The sequence below is a fragment of the Bemisia tabaci genome, chromosome 9 (assembly GCF_918797505.1).
Source record: "Bemisia tabaci chromosome 9, PGI_BMITA_v3".
Taxonomy (NCBI): Eukaryota; Metazoa; Arthropoda; class Insecta; order Hemiptera; family Aleyrodidae; genus Bemisia; species Bemisia tabaci.
Window position 1 is genome coordinate 11,536,235 of NC_092801.1, and position 20,128 is coordinate 11,556,362.

At 40.1% G+C, this 20,128-nt stretch overlaps 1 protein-coding gene across 1 annotated transcript in view; it reads left to right on the plus strand.

Annotated features, from left to right (window-relative positions):
- The window catches only part of LOC109040207 (uncharacterized), a 64,565-nt gene extending 44,842 nt beyond the window's left edge, over positions 1-19,723 (plus strand). The window contains exon 3 of the mRNA XM_019056028.2: positions 12,764-19,723. Within this exon, the coding sequence (XP_018911573.1) occupies positions 12,764-13,075 (312 nt within the window). The 3' untranslated portion in view covers positions 13,076-19,723. The remainder of the gene's footprint in view (positions 1-12,763) is intronic.
- Positions 19,724-20,128: the final 405 nt, after the last annotated feature.

A 20,128-nucleotide genomic window follows, 5' to 3' on the forward strand; every position in this document is an offset into this window, starting at 1 on the left:
TTTTGAAGAAAGCTATGGATATTTTCCCTTGGCATTTTCAGGAAATTTAGGCGAAATTGCGAACAAAATTATCTGAAAAATTGGAGGAAAAACGTTTACAAATTTTCTCGAAAATCCGTGATTTATTAAAGGATATTTAGCAACGCCTGAAGGTTTATACGGCGTTCTTCCTTAGTAGGGCAGTATACGGCCCGATTGGCGGAGGGGGATGATCGAGGGGTAGGGTGAGGAGGGGCGGGGGTGGAAGGGATCGATTGCGCGGGGAGGGGGGGGGGTCGGATCGGGAGTTATTTCGGCGTAAGATGTAAACTGTAAAATGTTCAAGGACCAGATTATCGGGGTAATGGAGCATGGCGGGGGGAGGGGACGGCGCGGTGATAATTGGCGTCTGTTGTCGAGGATATGCCTCGTTAAAGCTCCGCCGCTCACCCCTCTCGTTTCATCCCCTCCACGGCTCCACCCCACCCACCCTCAGGGCCCCGCCCTCCGCAAACTTTCGGTCGGGACCGTCTCCGGACTCCGGCTCGGTGGGAAGTAATGGTCGCATGCGGTGGCGCTATTATTTGGACTTATTAATGCTAAAAGGAACGAAGCTAGTGAGTTGTGACCGGATCTGTGAAAAGCGACCGTATTTTCCGGGGAGAAGTTTTCCTCAACGTTTTGCAAATGCGCAAGGGATGAAAATCTGATTTTTAAGTTACTACTAAAGTGTAATATTGCCTTGTTCTAGTGCTACACTGAAAAAAAAAGTTCCGTCGTATGAACCAAAGTTCGGTGTTCCGTTTCGTTCTAACCAATTCGGTTTGTCAAACCAAATTTTCGGTCCCTCAAACCGAACTATCGGTTCGCATAACCGAACTTCAACGGTAAAGTGAACTGAAGAACAAAGTTCGGTCATATGAATTGAATGTTCGGTTACACGTACCGAAAGCTTAGTTTGACGAACCGAATAGTTGGGATGATATGGGACACCAAACGTTCGGTTCATAAGACCGATTTTTTTTCAGTGTATCAAAGAAATACATTGTAGAACTTTGGGATCCTTATTGTATACGGCACACCCCTAAAAGGGAACTTTGATATAGGTAGAAGTCAAGTTTGACCCGCAAATCTCAAAAATTGAAGGGAAATATTAGTCTTGAAGTTCAAAAGACAAAAATGTTTAGGTCGCAGAAAAACGAGTCTACAGTGTTTGCAAAAAGTTGAGGTTAATTTTTATCCCGGAAGATAAGGCTCCTTTTCACGATCCGTAAATCAAAAGAGACCATGCAAAAAAGAAAAATTTTGCACGCCGAAAAAAGGAAAATTGATCTTCTTGGAAATAAACTCGTAAATTCGAGCGGATTTTAACAAATAGAACCATCCGTATCTCTCATCATCACAGTTCGCTCGCAATAACGCAATAATTCCCTTCGCTACCTATACTATCAACAGGGTATATGGATTGCATTTTGCAAAAAGGAACCACTAGCATTGCAATGATGCTAAGATTGTGCAACTTCATCTTTTGCAATAAAATTGCGGAAATCGTGAAAAACTATGAAAAGATGGTAATTTTTGTCTTAAATTTACAGTTTTTAGCGAGTAAAATGGAAACTATTTATGGATAATCGGGTTTTTCCTCCAAGACAAAAGAATAAGTTGCACAATCTTAGCAACATTGCAATGCTAGTGGTTCCTTTTTGCAAAATGCAATCCATATGTACTCTTAATGTTCTTTCCCCCAATTGGAAAATATAGGTACATCGACAGTGGCGTTGACAAAAAATATCTTAATTGGATTAGTGTAAATCGATGCAGGAGGAAAGCACGTAGGTTCCCACGAGACCACTTTCTTCCCCCCTTCCCTTCTCACCTAATGATCTACGAAAAAAAGAGAAAAAAGACCCGAAATAAAGAAAGCGCACTGTCCGCGGGGGGACAAGACCCCATCGGATTCGGTTGTATCCCCCGGGGGACACGATTAAGATGAGCGCGGCCCAGAATTAAAGCATTAACGGCCAATCGGAGTTGGATCTCGTCGAATACACCAATAAAATCGGACAAGTCCCCGGTCCTTTTCCGTCCAGGCTTGCCAACTTGTCCCGGCTTCGGGTGACGGGGATACATCCGTGCTAAGGGCAAACGCCGTATGAACCTTCAGGGGTTGCCAAATTTCCCCTGGCAAATCACTAATTTTCAGGAATTTCTTTGAATATTTTTCTGCCAATGGAGATGTAGCATGTCGACGGTGAAATTACCAAACCACGTATCTCGTTTGCGGTGTTTAAAAATCTACGCTCACATTTTATTTTTTTGAAGTAGACCAAATCAATATCATTCCTTGAAATTTTCACAGAATTTTCTTCGCACGAAGAGGAAAAATCACAGAAATTCTCAAGATTGGACATTAAGTAGTTTTTCATTTAAAAAATAAAGTATGACAGGAAGTCTGCGACGTCGCAAACCGAGATACGTGGTTTGGTAGTTTCACCATCGATGTGTGAGAAGTTTGCAATTTGACTGTTGATTCTTATGTAAAAGTTCGCGAGAAACACGATGGTGCCACTGGTTTCCTCTGAAATCGTCTCCCAAGCTCAAAAAAAGCTCTCAAAGTGAGTCCGAAATGGAGGGGATATCCCACGCTATCCTGAGAGTCCACCTCTACATCAAGACAAACTCTCCATGCAAAGATTGGGAGCAAATACATTGACAGGGCTGCCACTTTATTTGGGGACTCCACAACTGAAAACACGGCAACCCTGCTAATGTATTTGCTCCCTATCTTTGCGTGGTGAGTTTGTCTTGATGTAGAGGTGAACTCTCAGGGTAGGGTGGGATATCCCCTCCATTTTGGCCTCACTTTGAGAGCTTTTTTTGAGCTTGGGAGATGATTTCAGAGAAAACCAGTGGCACCATCGTGTTTCTCGCGAACTTTTACATAAGAATCAACAGTCAAATTGCAAATTCCTCACGCATGCAACATCTCCATTCCTCAGTATATTTTGTCAGTAATTTGATCTGAAGTGTCTGAAAACAAGGAAAAACATTCATAATTTTCCGCCAAGATGAACAGTTTATCCGAGGAAATTTGGCAATTCTCGAATGTTCTTCCTCCTTAGTACGGCAGGATGGGGAATTTTCCGCCCGACAGCCTGGCAACGCCGCGCGGGGCTGATTATCGTTCGCCCGTTATCCCTTGTCCAACATTTTTACGAGGCTCCGATTCCAATTGCGTTAGCATACGGCCCCTTTTCCGAGACGTCATGGCGTTATCGCACGAATTCGGAGTCCCCGCTGTCGCCGAACCGACGGAAGACAGCATTAACTGCAAAAGTTGCGATCTATTACTTTGAACGTTGCGACGAGAGCTAACGAAGCCTGACCTAACCCAACATTTTAAATTAAGAAAGTTAATGATTCAGAGTTCTCGAGCAAAGTTACATATAGAATCATTCAATTCATACACATTTTTTAAGACTGAAAAGAGCAATATAAGCGAAGTATATGTACGCCCTAATTATTGCAAAGTAGAAAAGCAAAACATACCAAATTTAACGTATACTGATTTGAAATAAATCTAGATCAGATTACTGAAGTAAAAAGAGGTTAATCAGAATTATATTTAAATTTAATATACACAATGCATGCAAAATAGAAGATTGTTGATTGGACTGCATTTTGCAATTTGGAACTATAAATTCTGGCTCTTCTGGAAAAACACGTATGTGCAAAGGAAAACTAATGGCACATACGTTGTTTTTAAACCAGGCTAGAATTTATAGTTCCCAATTGAAAAATGTAGTCCGATTAATCCACGTGAAAAGGAAGAGATAAGCCGTAAAAAATTATTGATCACGGGTTGATAGTATCTTTTCAGTAACTAAAGTAATTTTATTATATTCTTTTTACTATAAAGTTATCAGAAATCAGGAAAAAATTTTAAGAAGGAAGCTATCACATAGGCTTGAAAATTTCATCCGTCAGTGACTATCAAAGGTAATAAATTATCTGATCGGCTTTTCATACAATATCATGATGAAGTGAAAAGCACACCAATAGGTATCCAGTAGCGATACAAAATATCTCCTGAACTGCACAATTGACAACAGTGGAGGGCTCTTTAAAAAGATGTCTGCGGATGACCGAAAGTCAATAAGAGTAAACGACAGCAATAACAATGTTATAATGAGCGCTGAAAAGACCCGTGTTATGACTTCCTTTCCTGAACGAATGGCCAATCACAGGACTTGAGTTTGAAGAAAGCTCCCGCGGTGTCGAAATAAGAGAGTGCTTTCCCTGTTAAAGGTGACCGTAAAAGACAGGTCATCGCGATGAAGTTGCCCATTGAATACGAAACAAAAAACCTTTGGGGAATATGAGATGCGAGTTGTGGAAAGTTACTTTCGGAAAGACATCAGTTGTGAGAGCTATGCTTATCTTTGCAACATAAAAACCCATCGGAAAAGAATCGGCCTAACTACTGTGCATTCCAAAAAATAATGCAACATCATGACTTGAACTGAAAGAAACGATGTGCTAAGCGCCTGAATGCAACTATTCGTGTCTAACAGATGTCCAAGTTGCAGAGCCAAGGAATTGAAGGCGCGCTGGTTTTCTCGCGCGCACCGAAATGACAACTTAAGCAGTATAGATTTTTATCTCTCATTCAGGTTTTGTGTAGGAAACGATTTGCGGAATGAGCATGTTTCCATTAAATTCTGAGAGGCTTTTTATGTTTTTTACATTCGTCAATATTCGGATGTCCCGCATTAAAATTTAGCTACTCGAGCCCATCCGCGTGCGAAGAAACAGATCACAGCCCCCTAACACGTAGCAGATGAGGCAGAAATGCAAAGAAGGGGAAGAAGGAGTGAAGAAGAAAAGGTAGAAGGAAATAGAAAAGAAAAAGAAGGATAGAGGGAAACGGGAGCAGGAAGAAAAACAGAAGAAGAGAAAGATGGAGGGAAATAAGGAAGAGAATAGAAGAGAGAAAAGAAGAAAAACTAGAGCAAAATAAAAAAGAAAAAGAATGAGAGAAATACAAGGAAGGGAAAAGGTTCAGAGAAAAATAGGAAAGAGAAGAAGTGAAGAGGACTAGATAGAAAAGAAAGAAGCATGATTACACGAGGAGAAAGGAGAAGAACAGTAAGAAGGTCAAATTTAAGAGGAAAAGAAGAGGAAGAAGAGGAATGGAAGGAGAAGAAGAAGAGACAAACGAGACATAGAAAAAGGAGTGGAAGGAGGAGAGGAGAGGGAGAGGACGAAGACGAAAGTGAAGAGGAAGAAGACGTAGAGGAAGACAAATAAGAAGAAGAAGAAGAAGAAGGAGAATAAGAAGAAGAAGGAGAATAAGAAGAAGAAGAAGAAGAGAGTAGAAGAAGAAGAAGGAGATAAGAAGAAGAAGAAGAAGGAGGAGAAGAGGAAGAAGAAGAGGAAGAAGAAGAAGGAGAAGAAGAAGACGACGAAGAAGAAGAAGAAGGAGAAGAAGAAGGAGAAGAAGAAGAATAAGAAGAATAAGGAGAAGAGGAAGATAAAACGAAGAGGAAGAAGAAGAAAAGGAAGGGTTGGATTTGAAAGAAAACAACCTGATGGAAAAATACGAAACGAGACAGATATTCGTATGATAGCTCGTCGGAACATGGCGTGGACTCCCCGTGGAAAATATGAGGAAAAGCGGAGCGTGACGAATAAATCACCGAGCAATTTATTCACATGCACAGCGGAGCATTTTCGCGCGGAGAGGCGGTTGTCATGACGACAAAGGACCTTATTTCCCGCCAATAACATTGCATACGATTTTCCTCGGCTCCCCCGCCCTCCCCCTTCCTCCCGTTTTTTCTTACTTTTTTATTGTACGATCTTTACATCCTGTTTCCTGAGTGTAACAATTCAATCACTCTTCCGCCCCGGGTCCCCGTCTGCAACCCGCCCGGGCGGGGGGAGTGGAAACTTTTAGAGGTTGTATATAACGAGGGTTGTTCCAGTCGGGTTCCAGAAAGATATTAGTTTCCCAAATACATAAAACCGTAGCCATCGGGGTTATTTTCGCTCCGTATTTCATCGCCTCCGTCCCTCCAACGCCCGGGATTCTATCAGATTTTTTCTAATGTATTCAAGTCTATTTGTCTGGAAACTTTGGTCGAAAAGTACCTTGCCGAGGCATTCTTTACCCTCCGAGGTTTGTTTCCTCCTATTGTCGATCAATCTTTGCGTCTCGATTTTTACGAGGGAGGAAAAATTAGTTAAATTCGATATGGCGCAGTAAAGGAAGCGAGCAAAAGGAAAATGAGGAAATATGAAAAATGTAAAGGAATCCGAGGCAGGGTACGAATGGAATCACCTCGCCCCGATACTTTATCGCCGAAATTTCTCCCTGAATCCGTTGAAGCGAAACAAAAATTTTCAAAATCAATCCTTCACATCATAAAGAATGATTCACTTCAGAAAGGGCAAGAATGAAAAACACCATAAGCAATATTTCCTCATCAACTGCGTGATTGCAACGAAGTCCCCCTGGTAGAAAGATCATTCCTCTAATTTTGAGTCGAACTTTTCTTATGCAAAAATCAGAGACATTTTTGACAAAAATTGCCCAGGCTCATTCTTATGAAAAATCCAAATTTTCGCGCCAATTCTGCAACCTGGACTGGAGTTACGTTGTCTCGTCCAAAAAATTCTCTACAAAATGTGCTTTTAAGAGTAATGACCAATTTTTTGCCAAAAATTTAGTGAGACACGTACTATTATTTATTCCAAAATGTATTAGATATTTTAATGTATAGTTAATTCCGGTCTCGAATCGCCTTTAGGGGCCTTTCAAATATTACGGGGAGGGGGGGGGGGGCGTTTGAGCCAGCGTTACAGAGCGTTGCGGGGGGGAGGGGGGTAAAAAATCGGAAAAAATGCGTTACGTAATACTGCCGTGCTAAGCAAGAACGCTGTAAATCCATCAAGACTCTCCCTCGTTTTTTGGAACTTAACACCTTATAAAATAAAAACTGTTCTGAAGTTCTGAAGTTCTTGATTGTACTTGCGAAACAATCCTGTAATAACATTGCTCCAAGGTATACACTGGGGAAAAAAACGCATTGGATCTAGAGTCCAGACTCTTAAAAACATCGACAAGAAAAAATACTCTTGATTCAATCAGATTTAAGCTTAAATCAAGAACCAAGCCTCTTAATTTGAGCGGATTTCCTTTTGATTTAAGCTTAAATCTGATTGAATCAAGAGTCCTTTTTCTTGTCAATGTTTTCAAGAGTCTGGACTCTAGATCCAATTTGTTTTTTTTTCCAGTGACACAGGTTTTTTTGCTATGATACATTGTTTCCAAAAAATTTAAATTGGCGTTTACGGCGTTTTTGCGTTGCGCGGCAGAGTACCTGAACGGCCCCTTACCGTGAGAGAATGTTACGAAAGCAGCGAACGGACACGGACAATCGGACCAAGCAACGGCCATGATAGCCCCGCGATCCGAGGGGTTGGACCATGGCGCGCGGGCCGGGCGATGCGCACGTGCAGGGATGAAGCGAGAATCCGGGCGAGCACTTAGCCGCCGCGCGCTCTAATGGGGGATCACGGCGTTTTAATGGAGCCCTGCCCGAAGAGACTCGTCCGAGGGGTGTAGCCGACTCATGGCGACCTCAATCCGCAACCCCTCCCAGCGCCAGCTTATTTTTTCCCGCTCCTTAAGTTATTTCACCGGGCTCATAACTCACATACGCTCCGAGCTGAGTCAATATTATCTTTCCATTCTCCTCGCGTACGCAACCCGCAACACACCCGGACTCTGTTGTCGCTTGGGTTTGATATTTGGAGTGCCCCCTGCAGGCTGATTGTTGAAAATAATAGACAAAGCTAGAGTATTGTAGCTTTATAGACAGAGTATGGCCATTTCTGTGCCGGTTTTTCATTGGTCGCGAGAAAATAGGCTGACACGATGTTCTTACGGCCGTAAATAAACAAACAAGATGACTGTTATCAGCAAGCAAGTTCTGAATTTTCTGAAATTTGACATTTTCAGCACTGTAAATTCATAAATTATATTCAGTAACAGTTACAACAGGTACATTACTTGGTTACAGCAAAATGGGTATATTATTTGGACGTATTTCTATCAAACGGACCTAAGCGCCATAGGGTGAGTAAGGTAGAGGGGGGCTTGGATTGGCGGCGGAATCGGGCGTCCGGCTTATTCCGTCCTATACTCGCAATGCTTTTCCATGGCGCTTAGGTCCGTTTGACAGAACGCGCTATCCGGGATTCTAAATTTCTCAAAAGGAACTCAAATTGGCGCTTTGTTCCGTTTGATAGAAATACGTCCATTTTGCATCCTCGATGCGAAAAGCACGGAGAAAAGTTTTTATTAATCCGACCTGAAGGACCATGAAGAGGCAAGTTCGTTGATTCGGTCCCAGGGACCTTGAAGAAAAAAGTTTGTTAGCGAGCTCGACGAGCACCATCATATTCCGATCAAATTCGTATCAAATTCGTGTCAAGATCGTGTCAAATTCGTATCAAACTCGTATCAAATTCGTTGAGCAAGCGTTGCACCAAGTTCAAAAAGTTAAATCTGGGTAAAAAGTGGCAACACTGGTACGAATACTCTGCGACATGGAGCGCAGCATGAAGAGCCAATTTTCACAGTTCGTCAAAGCACGTTTAGGAGATAAAAATCTTGGCCGAGCGAGGCTGAAGGGTTGAAAAATGACGGGCTGAAAAGGCTATTTGCTCGCTTATTTCGTTTTCATTACCCCCGGGACCTGCGGCTTCGGGGCGCGATCCTTTTAAAGCGGAAATTCTCTTAAAATACCCTCCGCTTGTTTTGCTTCGCAATCGCTTCGTTAAAATAACACCCCGTCTCTCGCCTTGAGAGCCTTTCTCCCGCCGAACTTCGCGCATAAGCTGGTGACTCCCTTTGAGTTTGTGCAATTAAGTGACTCATCGCTTCAATTTTCATTATATTACTTTGGATTTATCCAATCCGTCCTTTTATTTCTAAGTTTGCAGCGTCGGTTATTAAACAAATACTAGCGGCGCATTCTCCGAGAGTCCTTCGCGCCATCAGAACGCTGAGCTGCTTAGTGACAATGGAACACTGGCTAATACAAAAATTAAAATCCTTGTCATGCAGCAATGGGCTAATTATGTTTCTTGTTTTATGGAAAATTGACCTTTGAAGTCATTGAATAATTAATAACAAGCACGCGTATGACCTTCATTTTGAGATTGTTGGTAGAGGTATAATCAAACATTCGTTAAAATATACGTGCATAAACTTCAATTCGGAAATTTGAAGGCCATGGTGTAATTTCCTCAAAGAGAATGCAGAAATTTCCAAATCAGCTTCGTAGCAATAAAAGATTTTGCGATGTTGAAGATAATTATAGTTGGATGAGGAAAGACATATTCAAGACAACAATCTGTAAAGAAAGTAATATCCAATTTATTGAGGAAAGGCTTCATCCTCACCCAATGTTATCTCCAGAGACAATTTATTTTAGAGACACCTCACAGGTATTTTTGCTTGTAGTGTAACGGTTTATTTCGGAAATCAACACTCAGATTCGACCAATGATGACGCATGACCAGGAACTTGGTCTAGGAATCCTAACTTAAGGTCTCGATAACGATCATATTCCCGAACCAATTACCATCAAAGTGTCGGGAGTCATCAGTCTTAAACTCGTTAATTTGCTTGAGTTTAAAATGAAAACTTAGCAGAAATGTTTCCTGAGGCAGGAATTGATGAATGGTGGCACTCCATTCTGATCTTACTTTGAACAAAATAGTGCGGCTCGTCAAAATTTGATGGTAGATGGTGACCATCAGTCATCAGCATGTCTACTTTGATCGGAATTGGTTCGGAATTTGATCGTCTATCCAGGGCTTAAATTCGCGAAACCCGGCTAAGCAAAGTGCTCACCCCCACATCCATCAGGCATCGCATTGGGCAAATTATTTTCGACTTTTTGCCCAACACGTTGCTCATCAACCATCATTAGGGGCACCAAAGCGGTGAGCTTCGAATTTAACTTTTGCCTCAGCTGATTACATTTTTGAGACTGTTAGTTCAAACTCTCCAAAATATATTCTTCACAGTTATCTCATTTAAAAGTCAAAAGCGCACTCTCTATAATCGTTTAATTAGCTGTCAAGATGTGACCCCCCCGCTCCGTCGCTGCGACAGCTTTTTCTGTGGTCTCAAATGACATCTCACGAAGGAGCCTAAATTTGCATCAGAGGGTAAGGAAAAGCGAGAAAAAAATCCCAACTCGATTCGGAGCGACCCCTCGTATAATCAAGCTATCATTTGCCCTCATCGCGATCCATTACAGGGACGAGAATCGTCCCATGTGTGAGTGTGCGCTCCAACAAAAACACCACAAGAGGTGGGGGGGGGGGGGGTGCGAAAATGGTGTTATGAACCTATTATGATTGCAGCCCTTCGCGCGATAATAAAGTACGCGCAGTGATTAAACACAATGAGAGCACGTTAGCTCGGAAGCATGAATTATTCACGTTTTATATATATAAGCGTCATATATATATAAATAGGTGTTTTTACCCCGGCGGAGGGTGCTTAATTGTAACCGGTGGCCGTTGATTGGCGCGCGGATTTTTACAAGCGTGATGATTGGCCCCCGAGGGGTTGCGGGGTTGCGGGGTGCAGTTGCAGTCCCGAGGGGAGGCCAGAATAAATAGTTGTCATCTGCGCGCGTTTATAAAACGTCCCCTCTCGTATTTAAAGTTTTATTGGACCAGTTAGAATGGGAATTACAACCCTCGTCCTCTCGACCACCCTTCCTCCCCCTCTCGGCTCCGCGCTCGGCGCACGCTGGGCGAAAGTCGAGTTTTTACGGATGAAATGGATGGATTTGACGTCTTTATGCTAAAAGGAACTATGTGCATAGGGTTCGCATGCAACATAGTTCGTTTTAGCATGAATACGTCCGATTTGACGTCTTTAAATCAGAAGGAACTATATCCATCCTGATATGAGCCCTAGGATCCATAAGAATACATGCATGACAGGGCTCATGTTATAATGTATATAGTTCCCTTTCATTTAAATACGTCAAAATACACTGTGAGAAACTATGCTGCCGTGCTGAGAATTAAAAACCGTCATAGAGCATCAAAATGGTCTGCAAACGCTTTCGATAGATACAGTATTTTCAAGAGGATTATTTTTCATATAAATTTCCAGAAATAGATAAATTTCGAGACAACTTTGTTGTACTTCAATTCAGGTTAAGGGTGAAAAGCAAAAGAGGGGTGATTAATGTTATTTTTTCTTTATGAGACCTTATGTAAGGTAACAATATTTAATTAGGATTGTCTGTAAATATACCGATTTTCAGCATTCGGCCCATTTTCGGTTTCATTCCATTCATTTTACGGTCTTGCCGAAAACTCGGTCCAAAAAGGTTTTTTTTTTAAAAAAAAAGCCTTTTATTCGAAGCAAATACTTTTGCTTAAAATGAGGAAAACTAATGAAAGGGAAACTATTTAAAGACATTTCTTCAGGTCCAATTACACGCGATCAAATTGAGCCATCAAATTGGGTCTCTCATTGTTTGCATCCTCACCTCAGGTCTTTTTCCACCAATCAGAGCTTCAGTCTGATGGCTCTCAATTTGATCGTGTATCTGAACCTTTTGGATTTGTTTCTGTTTAACATCTTCCGATCTCGGCCCGCGGAACGAAGAGCGCGTACAACTGCGCGGCGAGGTTCCGCCAGTTAGTAACTGGCAGAAATTCGTCTCTCTAAACTGGGCGAGCTTTTGATTTACATTAGACGCTCGTTTTGGCTTCGCTCCGGCTCCGGGCCTTGAAATGGCGGGCATCGCGGGATGCTGTGAATAGCGCCCAATTAAAGCCGCTCTTTTTGCCCCCCCCCTTCCCCCCACCGCCGCCGCCGCCGCTCGTGGATGCGAGTTTAAGTTGCGCATTGCAGTCACCGACTCCGGATTATCCGCTCTTAATTTTCTAAAATCCGCCGTCCGATTCGGCGGGGGTAAAATATGCATGCGCACACAAATCAAGATCGAGTTACATTTCAAAATGAGGCGCCTGCACGCTCTTGGATCCGCGATTTTATGTACGGGGTGTTTCGCCCGACGATATCTATTTTTAGCTCTTTCATCCTCTGGGTCCGTATCTTTAACGGATTGCGTTGAGCAAAAAGAAACCAAGACACACCGGCTATTGTTTACTGGGGACATTTAGTTTTTACACGAAAACAGTTGTGCGGATTTTTGCGCATATTTTAGTGAGTTTTCTGCATGGCACGAAACAAATTCCTTAAAATTTTCAAAGGAATACACGCATACGTTCTCTCGTAAAAAAATATGGAGCGCCCAAGCAAGCCTTTCTTAACCACACTTAGCACACCACAACATAACGTAACCTAACCAAACTTAACCTCACCTAACCAAACCTAACCTAACCTAACCTCGCCTAACCAAACTTAACCTAACCTAACCTAACCAAACCTAACCTCACCTAACCAAACCTAACCTCACCTAACCAAACCTAACCTCACCTAACCAAACCTAACCTCACCTAACCAAACCTAACCTAACCTCACCTAACCAAACCTAACCTATTCAAAATCCGCCCGCGACAAAAATAAAGCTCAGATAAAATGTGTTAATTTCATGTACAAATGTGTCATATCACAGCTTTTGAAGCGCACCTAACTTAGTCCGATAGCCATCGTCGATGGTTGATACCACAGAAGACGCGTTGATTTTAACGCGAATTTTCTTTGTTGCAGGTGAAAGTTTGGTTCCAAAACCGGCGGACGAAGCACAAGCGGATGCAGCAGGAGGAAGAAGCGAAGGCGCAGCAATCCTCGGCCAACAAGAACTCGCACCACGTCAACAAATGGAAGCAGGAGACGGCGCAGTCGGCCAACAATAACAACAACAACAACGAGGCGAGCCCGACCAATGAGCGACCGCCCTCGAGTCAGTACGGCACCGACGCCGGCCCAGGACCAGGGCACGGACGCTACGGCTCCGAAAGCCCGACCCACCTCAGGCACCGCGAGTACAGCGAGGGGTGTAGCTCCGGCTCCGAGGCGTAGGTACCGTCGGGGGAAGAGGGAGTAGCGCCGTGATGCTCTTTGAACACGGAAAAAATCAAATTGCTGATTTCAAAATTTTACAGTTCAAAAAAGTGCCCGACATTCACTGAAAAAAAAAAAAAAATCTCGGTGTATTTACTAAGAAAAGGGCAAATTTACCAAGAATTCAGGGTTCTATTTGATCCCAGTTTTTTCTTGGTGAAATTACCAATCATGGAATCGGTAATTTTACCGAGAAATCTCGGTAAAATTATTAACTTTCTCGGTAATGTTACTGGACCCCGGTAAAATAAAAATGCCAATATTTTTTATCGACTGTGGTAGAATTACCGAGATAAAATGGCAAAGTTACCGGGAATTGATTAATGATTATCAATAAAAGTGTTATTCTCACCTGAAAAAAAACAGTAAAAATACCGGTTTTTAGGTAAGCTTACCGGTCTGTCTTGGTAAAATTACCAAAAATTGGTAAAAAAAAGTGAGATGGTAAAGGTACCAACGGACCTTGGTAAAAACTCCGAGAATTTTTTTTCAGTGTTCGATGTAAATCGCGGAAAAAAATAGAACTACGCCGAGCACCAACTTTGCTTGAACTTCTGCCGGATGTGGTATAGTGCATGAAAACATGTCGCTTTTTAGAGGAAGTAAGTTCGGAAGTACAGGAGGAATGTGCTTAGGACAGTCGGTGACTGTGCTCAGAACAGTCGCCGGCTGTGCTGAGGTGCAGATTCTGGTGTTCAGCGCGGTTCTATTCTCACCGTGATCTTACAATAAACAATGTTAATTTATCCGCCCTCGTGGTTTAATGCTTTCCACTATTCTGCCGTGCTAAGGAAGAACGCCGTATGAACATTCAAGAGTTGAAAAATTGCCTCCAATAAAATTTTTGTTTTTTAGGATAGCTATGGATTTTTATCCTTTAAATTTTCAGGAACTTTTGGTGAAATTGTAAACAAAATTATCTGAAAAATTTGAAGGAAAATATCCACGAGCTTACTAGGAAATTCGTGTTTTATCAAAGGGAATTTGGCGACAGGCTGAAGGTTCATACGGCGTTTTTCCCTTGCACGGAAGTATTGTAAAATGTACATTTGAAACCAGTCGGACATACTTTCTTTTGCAATTTAATTGTCAAATCAGCAATCCAATTTTACCGTGATAACCATGTTGAGTCCGTGTTTCAGTCTCCCTCACGGCAAAACCACTTTCCTCGCAGGCCGGGCCAAACTTAGCTGTGTTTCAATTTTACCTAGGTGTAAGTAATACTTTGTTCCTTTTCGTAGGTTGTAGGTTTTTAGCCGGTCAATGAGTTTTATGAGTTTAAAATGTCCATCATTTGTGACATTGACGCCAAAGGCGCATAAAAAATTGAAAGCAAACGGATAGTTTTTTTAATCTCCTATCATTCGGACACTAATTGTAAAGTCAAAAATACATAATGTGGTATGAAAAAAAAAAAATCGGAAATATGTTGTAAAAAGCAGCCTGTTGTCGTTCTCTACAATCTATGGTCCGAAAATCGTTTCGCTGCAATTTTCGGAAGTTGGCAACACTAGATTTTACATCCATTTAAAGCTATTTAAAATAATCGATATCCATCGAGGCAGCCTCGCTCAAAATCGGTCATTAATAACGCATTTGTATGGAGGAAAATTAATGTTACCAACTTCAAAAAATGCCATTCCAATTGTGCAAAGCGATTGAATAATGACGACAGTTTTGCTTTGCATAATAATTCTCTCAATTGTAATATTTGTTTAAGTTAAAGTTACCACTGAAACTGTGTCTCTTTGAGACAAGAGCCGGAGATTTAAGTTTGTTGTGCAATCACGAATTTAACGAGCGAAGTATTAATAATCGTTCAAACTTTAGAGACTCAGTCACGCTTTTGTACGCAAATTACACGTAGTTTGCACCGAATGAGGCGCAAACATTATCTCCTATTACGCAACAATAAGATTTTTTTCAATACCTCGATACGAAAATGAATAAATATCATCGAAATTTTCAAGCTCAAAGCATGCCCTACGATTAACAATATCTTCGTGTGGGTCTTTAAAATTAAAAGCCTCTTTGAATGATACGGCACTCTACTTTCATATCGTCTGATATTACTCGATGTGATAAAAATCAATGTTTTTTCAGACAGTTATACATGACTTGTGGTTATTAAATTCGTGCGTCAAGTTTCCTCAACGGTCCAGTTTCAGTTTTTTTTAATGACATAATTTTCAATGGCGTATACATTGAAAAGCGCCAAAAGGTATGGTTAAATTTAAAAAATTATTGGTGTTTCATATTGAGTCTTGAATCTTGACTAAAAGTGATCATAAAATAACCATTAAAATGTTGGTCGTTTGAAATTACAAGAGTAACATTATGACTTAATGGTAAAAATGTACGATTATCGTTGGTTATGGCTACTACTAATAAGGAGCCCCTAACGTAGTAATTTTAACCATAGTTTTTTCTTAGTGTAGGTAATTTCAAACGCAAGTATCAGGACTGGACACGAAAGTGGATTATATTATGCGATGAGGGACTACTATTTTTGGCCCACTTTAAAAACAACATATCGACGGTGAAAGTCGGCAATCACATAACTCGGTTTGCGACGTCGCAGACTTCCTGTCATACTTTATTTTTTAAATGGAAAACTACTCAACGGCAACTCTTTAAAACTGTCATGATTTTTCTTCTCAATGCAAAGAAAATTCTGCAAAAACTTCAAGAAATAATATCAATTTGTTCTCCTTTATAAAAATGACGCAGAGGCGGAGATTTTCAGACACCGCAAACGAGTTATGTGATTGCCGACTTTCACCGTCGATATGCACTATAGGTTTCCCTATGCAGATATGCGCCTTTTTGAGAGAGCCAGAAATAGTGGTTCCTTATTGCAAAATGTAATCTAATTGCACGTCCGTTATGTGGACCGCATTTTGCAATAGGGAACCACTATTTCTGGCTCAATTAAGAAACAACATGTATGCCATTGGTTTCCCTATGCAGAACGGTGCTCTTGTGGAGGAGCCAGAGAGAGTGGTTCCTCATTGCAAAATGTAATGCATGTATCATACTGATAATAATTACAGTTGTGTTGAGATAAAATCAACACGACATGTCTGTCACGTTACTTGTGAACCATCGAGACGTCCTACAGACATTTTGGTGGAACCAAAAGATTAATTGACACCCCCCCCCCCATTCCAAAAAAGGGGAAAATCAAATAATAGCCATAGAGTAGAACCTCGGGAGAGATCATCGCTCAACAAATGCCCCGGGTTAATTTTCCGTTAATTTTTTAATGAACAAGTATTTAAAGCCGCCCCATGAATCAAACTCATAATTGGCCGAACCACGAGAGATAAAAACAATTACCGGCGAATTTCCCGGCCGACGTTATTGTTCTCAACCCCCGGGTCCCACCCCCACCCCCCGCCCCTCCAGCAGATCCATTATCCGTTTTCCGGGAGAGTTAGCAATTCTAACAGGGGGATAATCGTTTCAACCCCATTAAAGTGCGCAGCGTCACCGGGCTCTGTTGACTCTGTTGATTGTTGCGGCCCGTTGCCGGTTCCCGCTCTATGATAAAATTCGCCTCCCCCCAAGTCCTAAGGAAAAACGGCGTTCAAGCGCTCGAACGTTGCCAAATTTAAACACCAAATTTGAGAAAAATATGAATATATTTTTGCGTGGAATTTTCGAAAAGTCTTGATTAAATCGTGAGAATAAATCTCCAGAAAATACGAAGAAATTGATTTAAACCTTTTCTTTGAAAATTCATATTTGATAGGAGGATATTTGGCAACACTATGAGCGTCATACGACGTTTTTCTTCAGCTCAGCAGACGTTTTTGTTTAGATGAGTTCATTTGACAACAATGCTGTCGAGATTTTCGGGTGGCTTTGTTACCCCCAGCGCCCTATCACGTGGCGGAACTTCCGGCAATTTATTAGCCCTTCTCGAGGTTGCCAGACCGTCTCAAATAATATGAATGTTTTGTCGTAAGTTATACGGGGAAAATCCTCCATTTTTTAGCAGATTTGCCCACTCTGGCTCCCCACAGCCTAGACGACCGCAGCGCAATTTCCAGAATTTGGAAATTCTGTTGCTCTAGGAGCATTCTACAGAGAGAATGTTTTATGATATGTTCAAATAGGCGCTTTGTACAAGTGATGACGGTGAAAATACACGCGGAAAAAAGAAGAAGAAAACCAAAGAATGATGGATTTAATATTATGCATTGTTATTGTTTCCTAATATGAAATTCTGCTCTCACTTTTGCTAATTATTACGCCAATAATTTTAACTATTTCTTTTACATTATTTTCATGCAGTAGGTATCATTCAAGGAGGCTTACCGAGTCGATTTTTTTCCACACGTTACAACCTAATTTTTAAAAATAAAATAACTATCTAGAAATCTGTTTTCATTAGATATCATTTGTTTGTGTCCAAAGAGAAAAAAGCTGAGTAGCTTCCAATTTTTATCCTGACATAATGTTTAAACTCAAAAAATGTGATAGATTGTACAGAATCAATGTGTATTTTAATTAAATTATAGTATATTCACGAATAATGAATGTCTAAATGACGAGAAGAAATGAATTATGTGCCAAAAATTACTTTTAATTATTGTAAAAATTGAAAATTTAGGTTAGCTTATTTATTTTGTTCCCTGCTTGATCAATTATCTAGTGAACTCCTGATTATTATGTTTTCTATGCTAAGACTGCGAGAATGTATGACATCTAAGTTCCCTGTTTTTAAAAAAACTTAAATTTAGCAGAAACGTAGAACAATGCCATAGTTTCTCTCTTACTTACAATGATTTAAAAACAAACCCCTATTTTTTATATTTAAGCTGTGTTAGCTTGGTTTAAATAAAATAAAAGCAGACGCATACCTGAAGACGTAAATGTTCAAAAATGATATTTACATAATTCGGTTGGAATTTATCAACCAGTTGGAGCGCAAAGGCTCCAAAACAAAATTTTGCTTAAAAAATAAATAAATAAATATGGAAACGGAGATTTTGAACGACTGCAAAGTAGTTGCGCGTTTTTGCAATTTCACCTTGAATATTCGGTTTTAAATCGACAGATTCATATTCATGCCAAAAATCAGAGGAAAAAGTTTCTGCTTCAAATCACGGCGCAAAAGATAACGTATAGTGTTATCTGCCCTTTATTTTCAATTAACGCAGTTATCTAATTTGATAAGTACTGCATGACACTGATTTATTATGTAATGCTTCACGAATCTCACCTTACACACACAGATTACCTTAATAATAATCGGAGTTTAGACGCCAGAATACGGAATCACTCACACTTCATAGGGGTACTTTCATATTTCGATTAATTTTTTGGGTAAAAATGTTTTCAATAAAAGCTTGTCCTACCGGATCTTAGCATTCTTTGTTCGTCGTTACACTTGCAAATATCATTTGCGCAAATGAATACATTCATTACATACATGACAATGTGCCCCCGTTAAATATGATTAGAAGTCAACAAAATGATAATTAAATTTCCCGTAAATAATTTCTGAAATGCATTTCTTTTCTTTTCTTAAGACGCAAAGGCGGCATTCATGAATTTTGCTTATCGTAATACCCTGTTAGTCTTAATTTTGCATCGAGCACATGTTTTAACCAGCTCCATTGCATTAAATATTTTCCACAAAGCAATTCCAATTTGATGAATTCAATGGAAACCCCACATTTTATTTTACATTTTTTTCACTCACACTAATCAGTTTGTGACTTTTTGTTCACAATCTAAGAAACAAACATTTATTTTCCTTTCTGCGTAGATTTGAAAATGTTGAAAGTACTGTATCAAGTCAAAGCAAATTCAATTGATTCAGTATCTCGCCATTTTTCGTGAGTAGGTATTGGGGAGGAAAAATGTAACAACCACCCCTACCCAATGCTTTCTTGATCTCGAGTTATCTCTCATTTTTACATTTGCTTGTGTCTGAATATGGAGAATGACTTCAAATATAAGGGTCAAGTTAACTGTGTAAAGAATTCAATGTTGCATCATCAATTTTAAATTACTCGTTTGAGGTAATAATGAACACTCTGCCAACAGCTGATGGTAAATCTCTTAGAATTTATAATAACACCTAATTAAAGAACAATTTTCAATTCAAAGTGTTCGATGAATAATCGTTGAGATCTCCTGAAAGATTATCCAAGTTTATTATTAGTCCAAGTAATTTGATGCTGATCATGCAACCAATTTGCCTTCTTTTTACTTTCCTTCAAGTTCGTTGATAAGAAATTTTAGTTGCATTGCATTCGCATAGAACTGAAAACTACTTACTAGTTTAGACCCAAAATGCGTGTTCCTGTTGAATAAATTGTGTTTATAAACTGTACTGTAAACAATGTAAATATCTCGATTTGAAAGATGTAAATACCTTCTGTAAAGCTTCTGTCGCCAAGGAATGTGTAAAAAATGATTGTAAATTTGAATGCAATGAAACATGACATTAATATTATGAAGCATTGTTATGAACAGATGTTTGTAAAAATGTCCGATTGTTTTGTAAATTTTGCTAGTTACACTTTGTAATTTACTTCTTTTATTTATTGCGATAAAATATAATTTGTGTCATAAAAAAGAAAACAATAATTGCTTTCAATTTCTTCGTTTTACCAATTTTATGAGGGTCTTATGATTTTATATTCAAAGATATAAATAAAACAGGAGATTATCAATTTGGAAAAAAAATACCATTAAATATCATTTATTTTCAACAATTTTCTAAAACTCTCTTTAGCTTCAGGTAAAGTCGAACAACTTATTTATTTAAAGAGTATCGTAGAGTAGCTTTCACACGGGGGAAAACAATTCACTACACAGTGTTCCAAGTCGTTATTATCATCACAGAAATAGAAGAAATTGAATCGACGAGAGCTGATTTTGCACTCATGAACTGATTTTACAACTTTTTGATAAAATCAACAGGTTTCACATGAACTTTTGGCAAAGGAACTAGGAACATGCTCTAGTTCTTGTCACGGAGATGAAAACCTT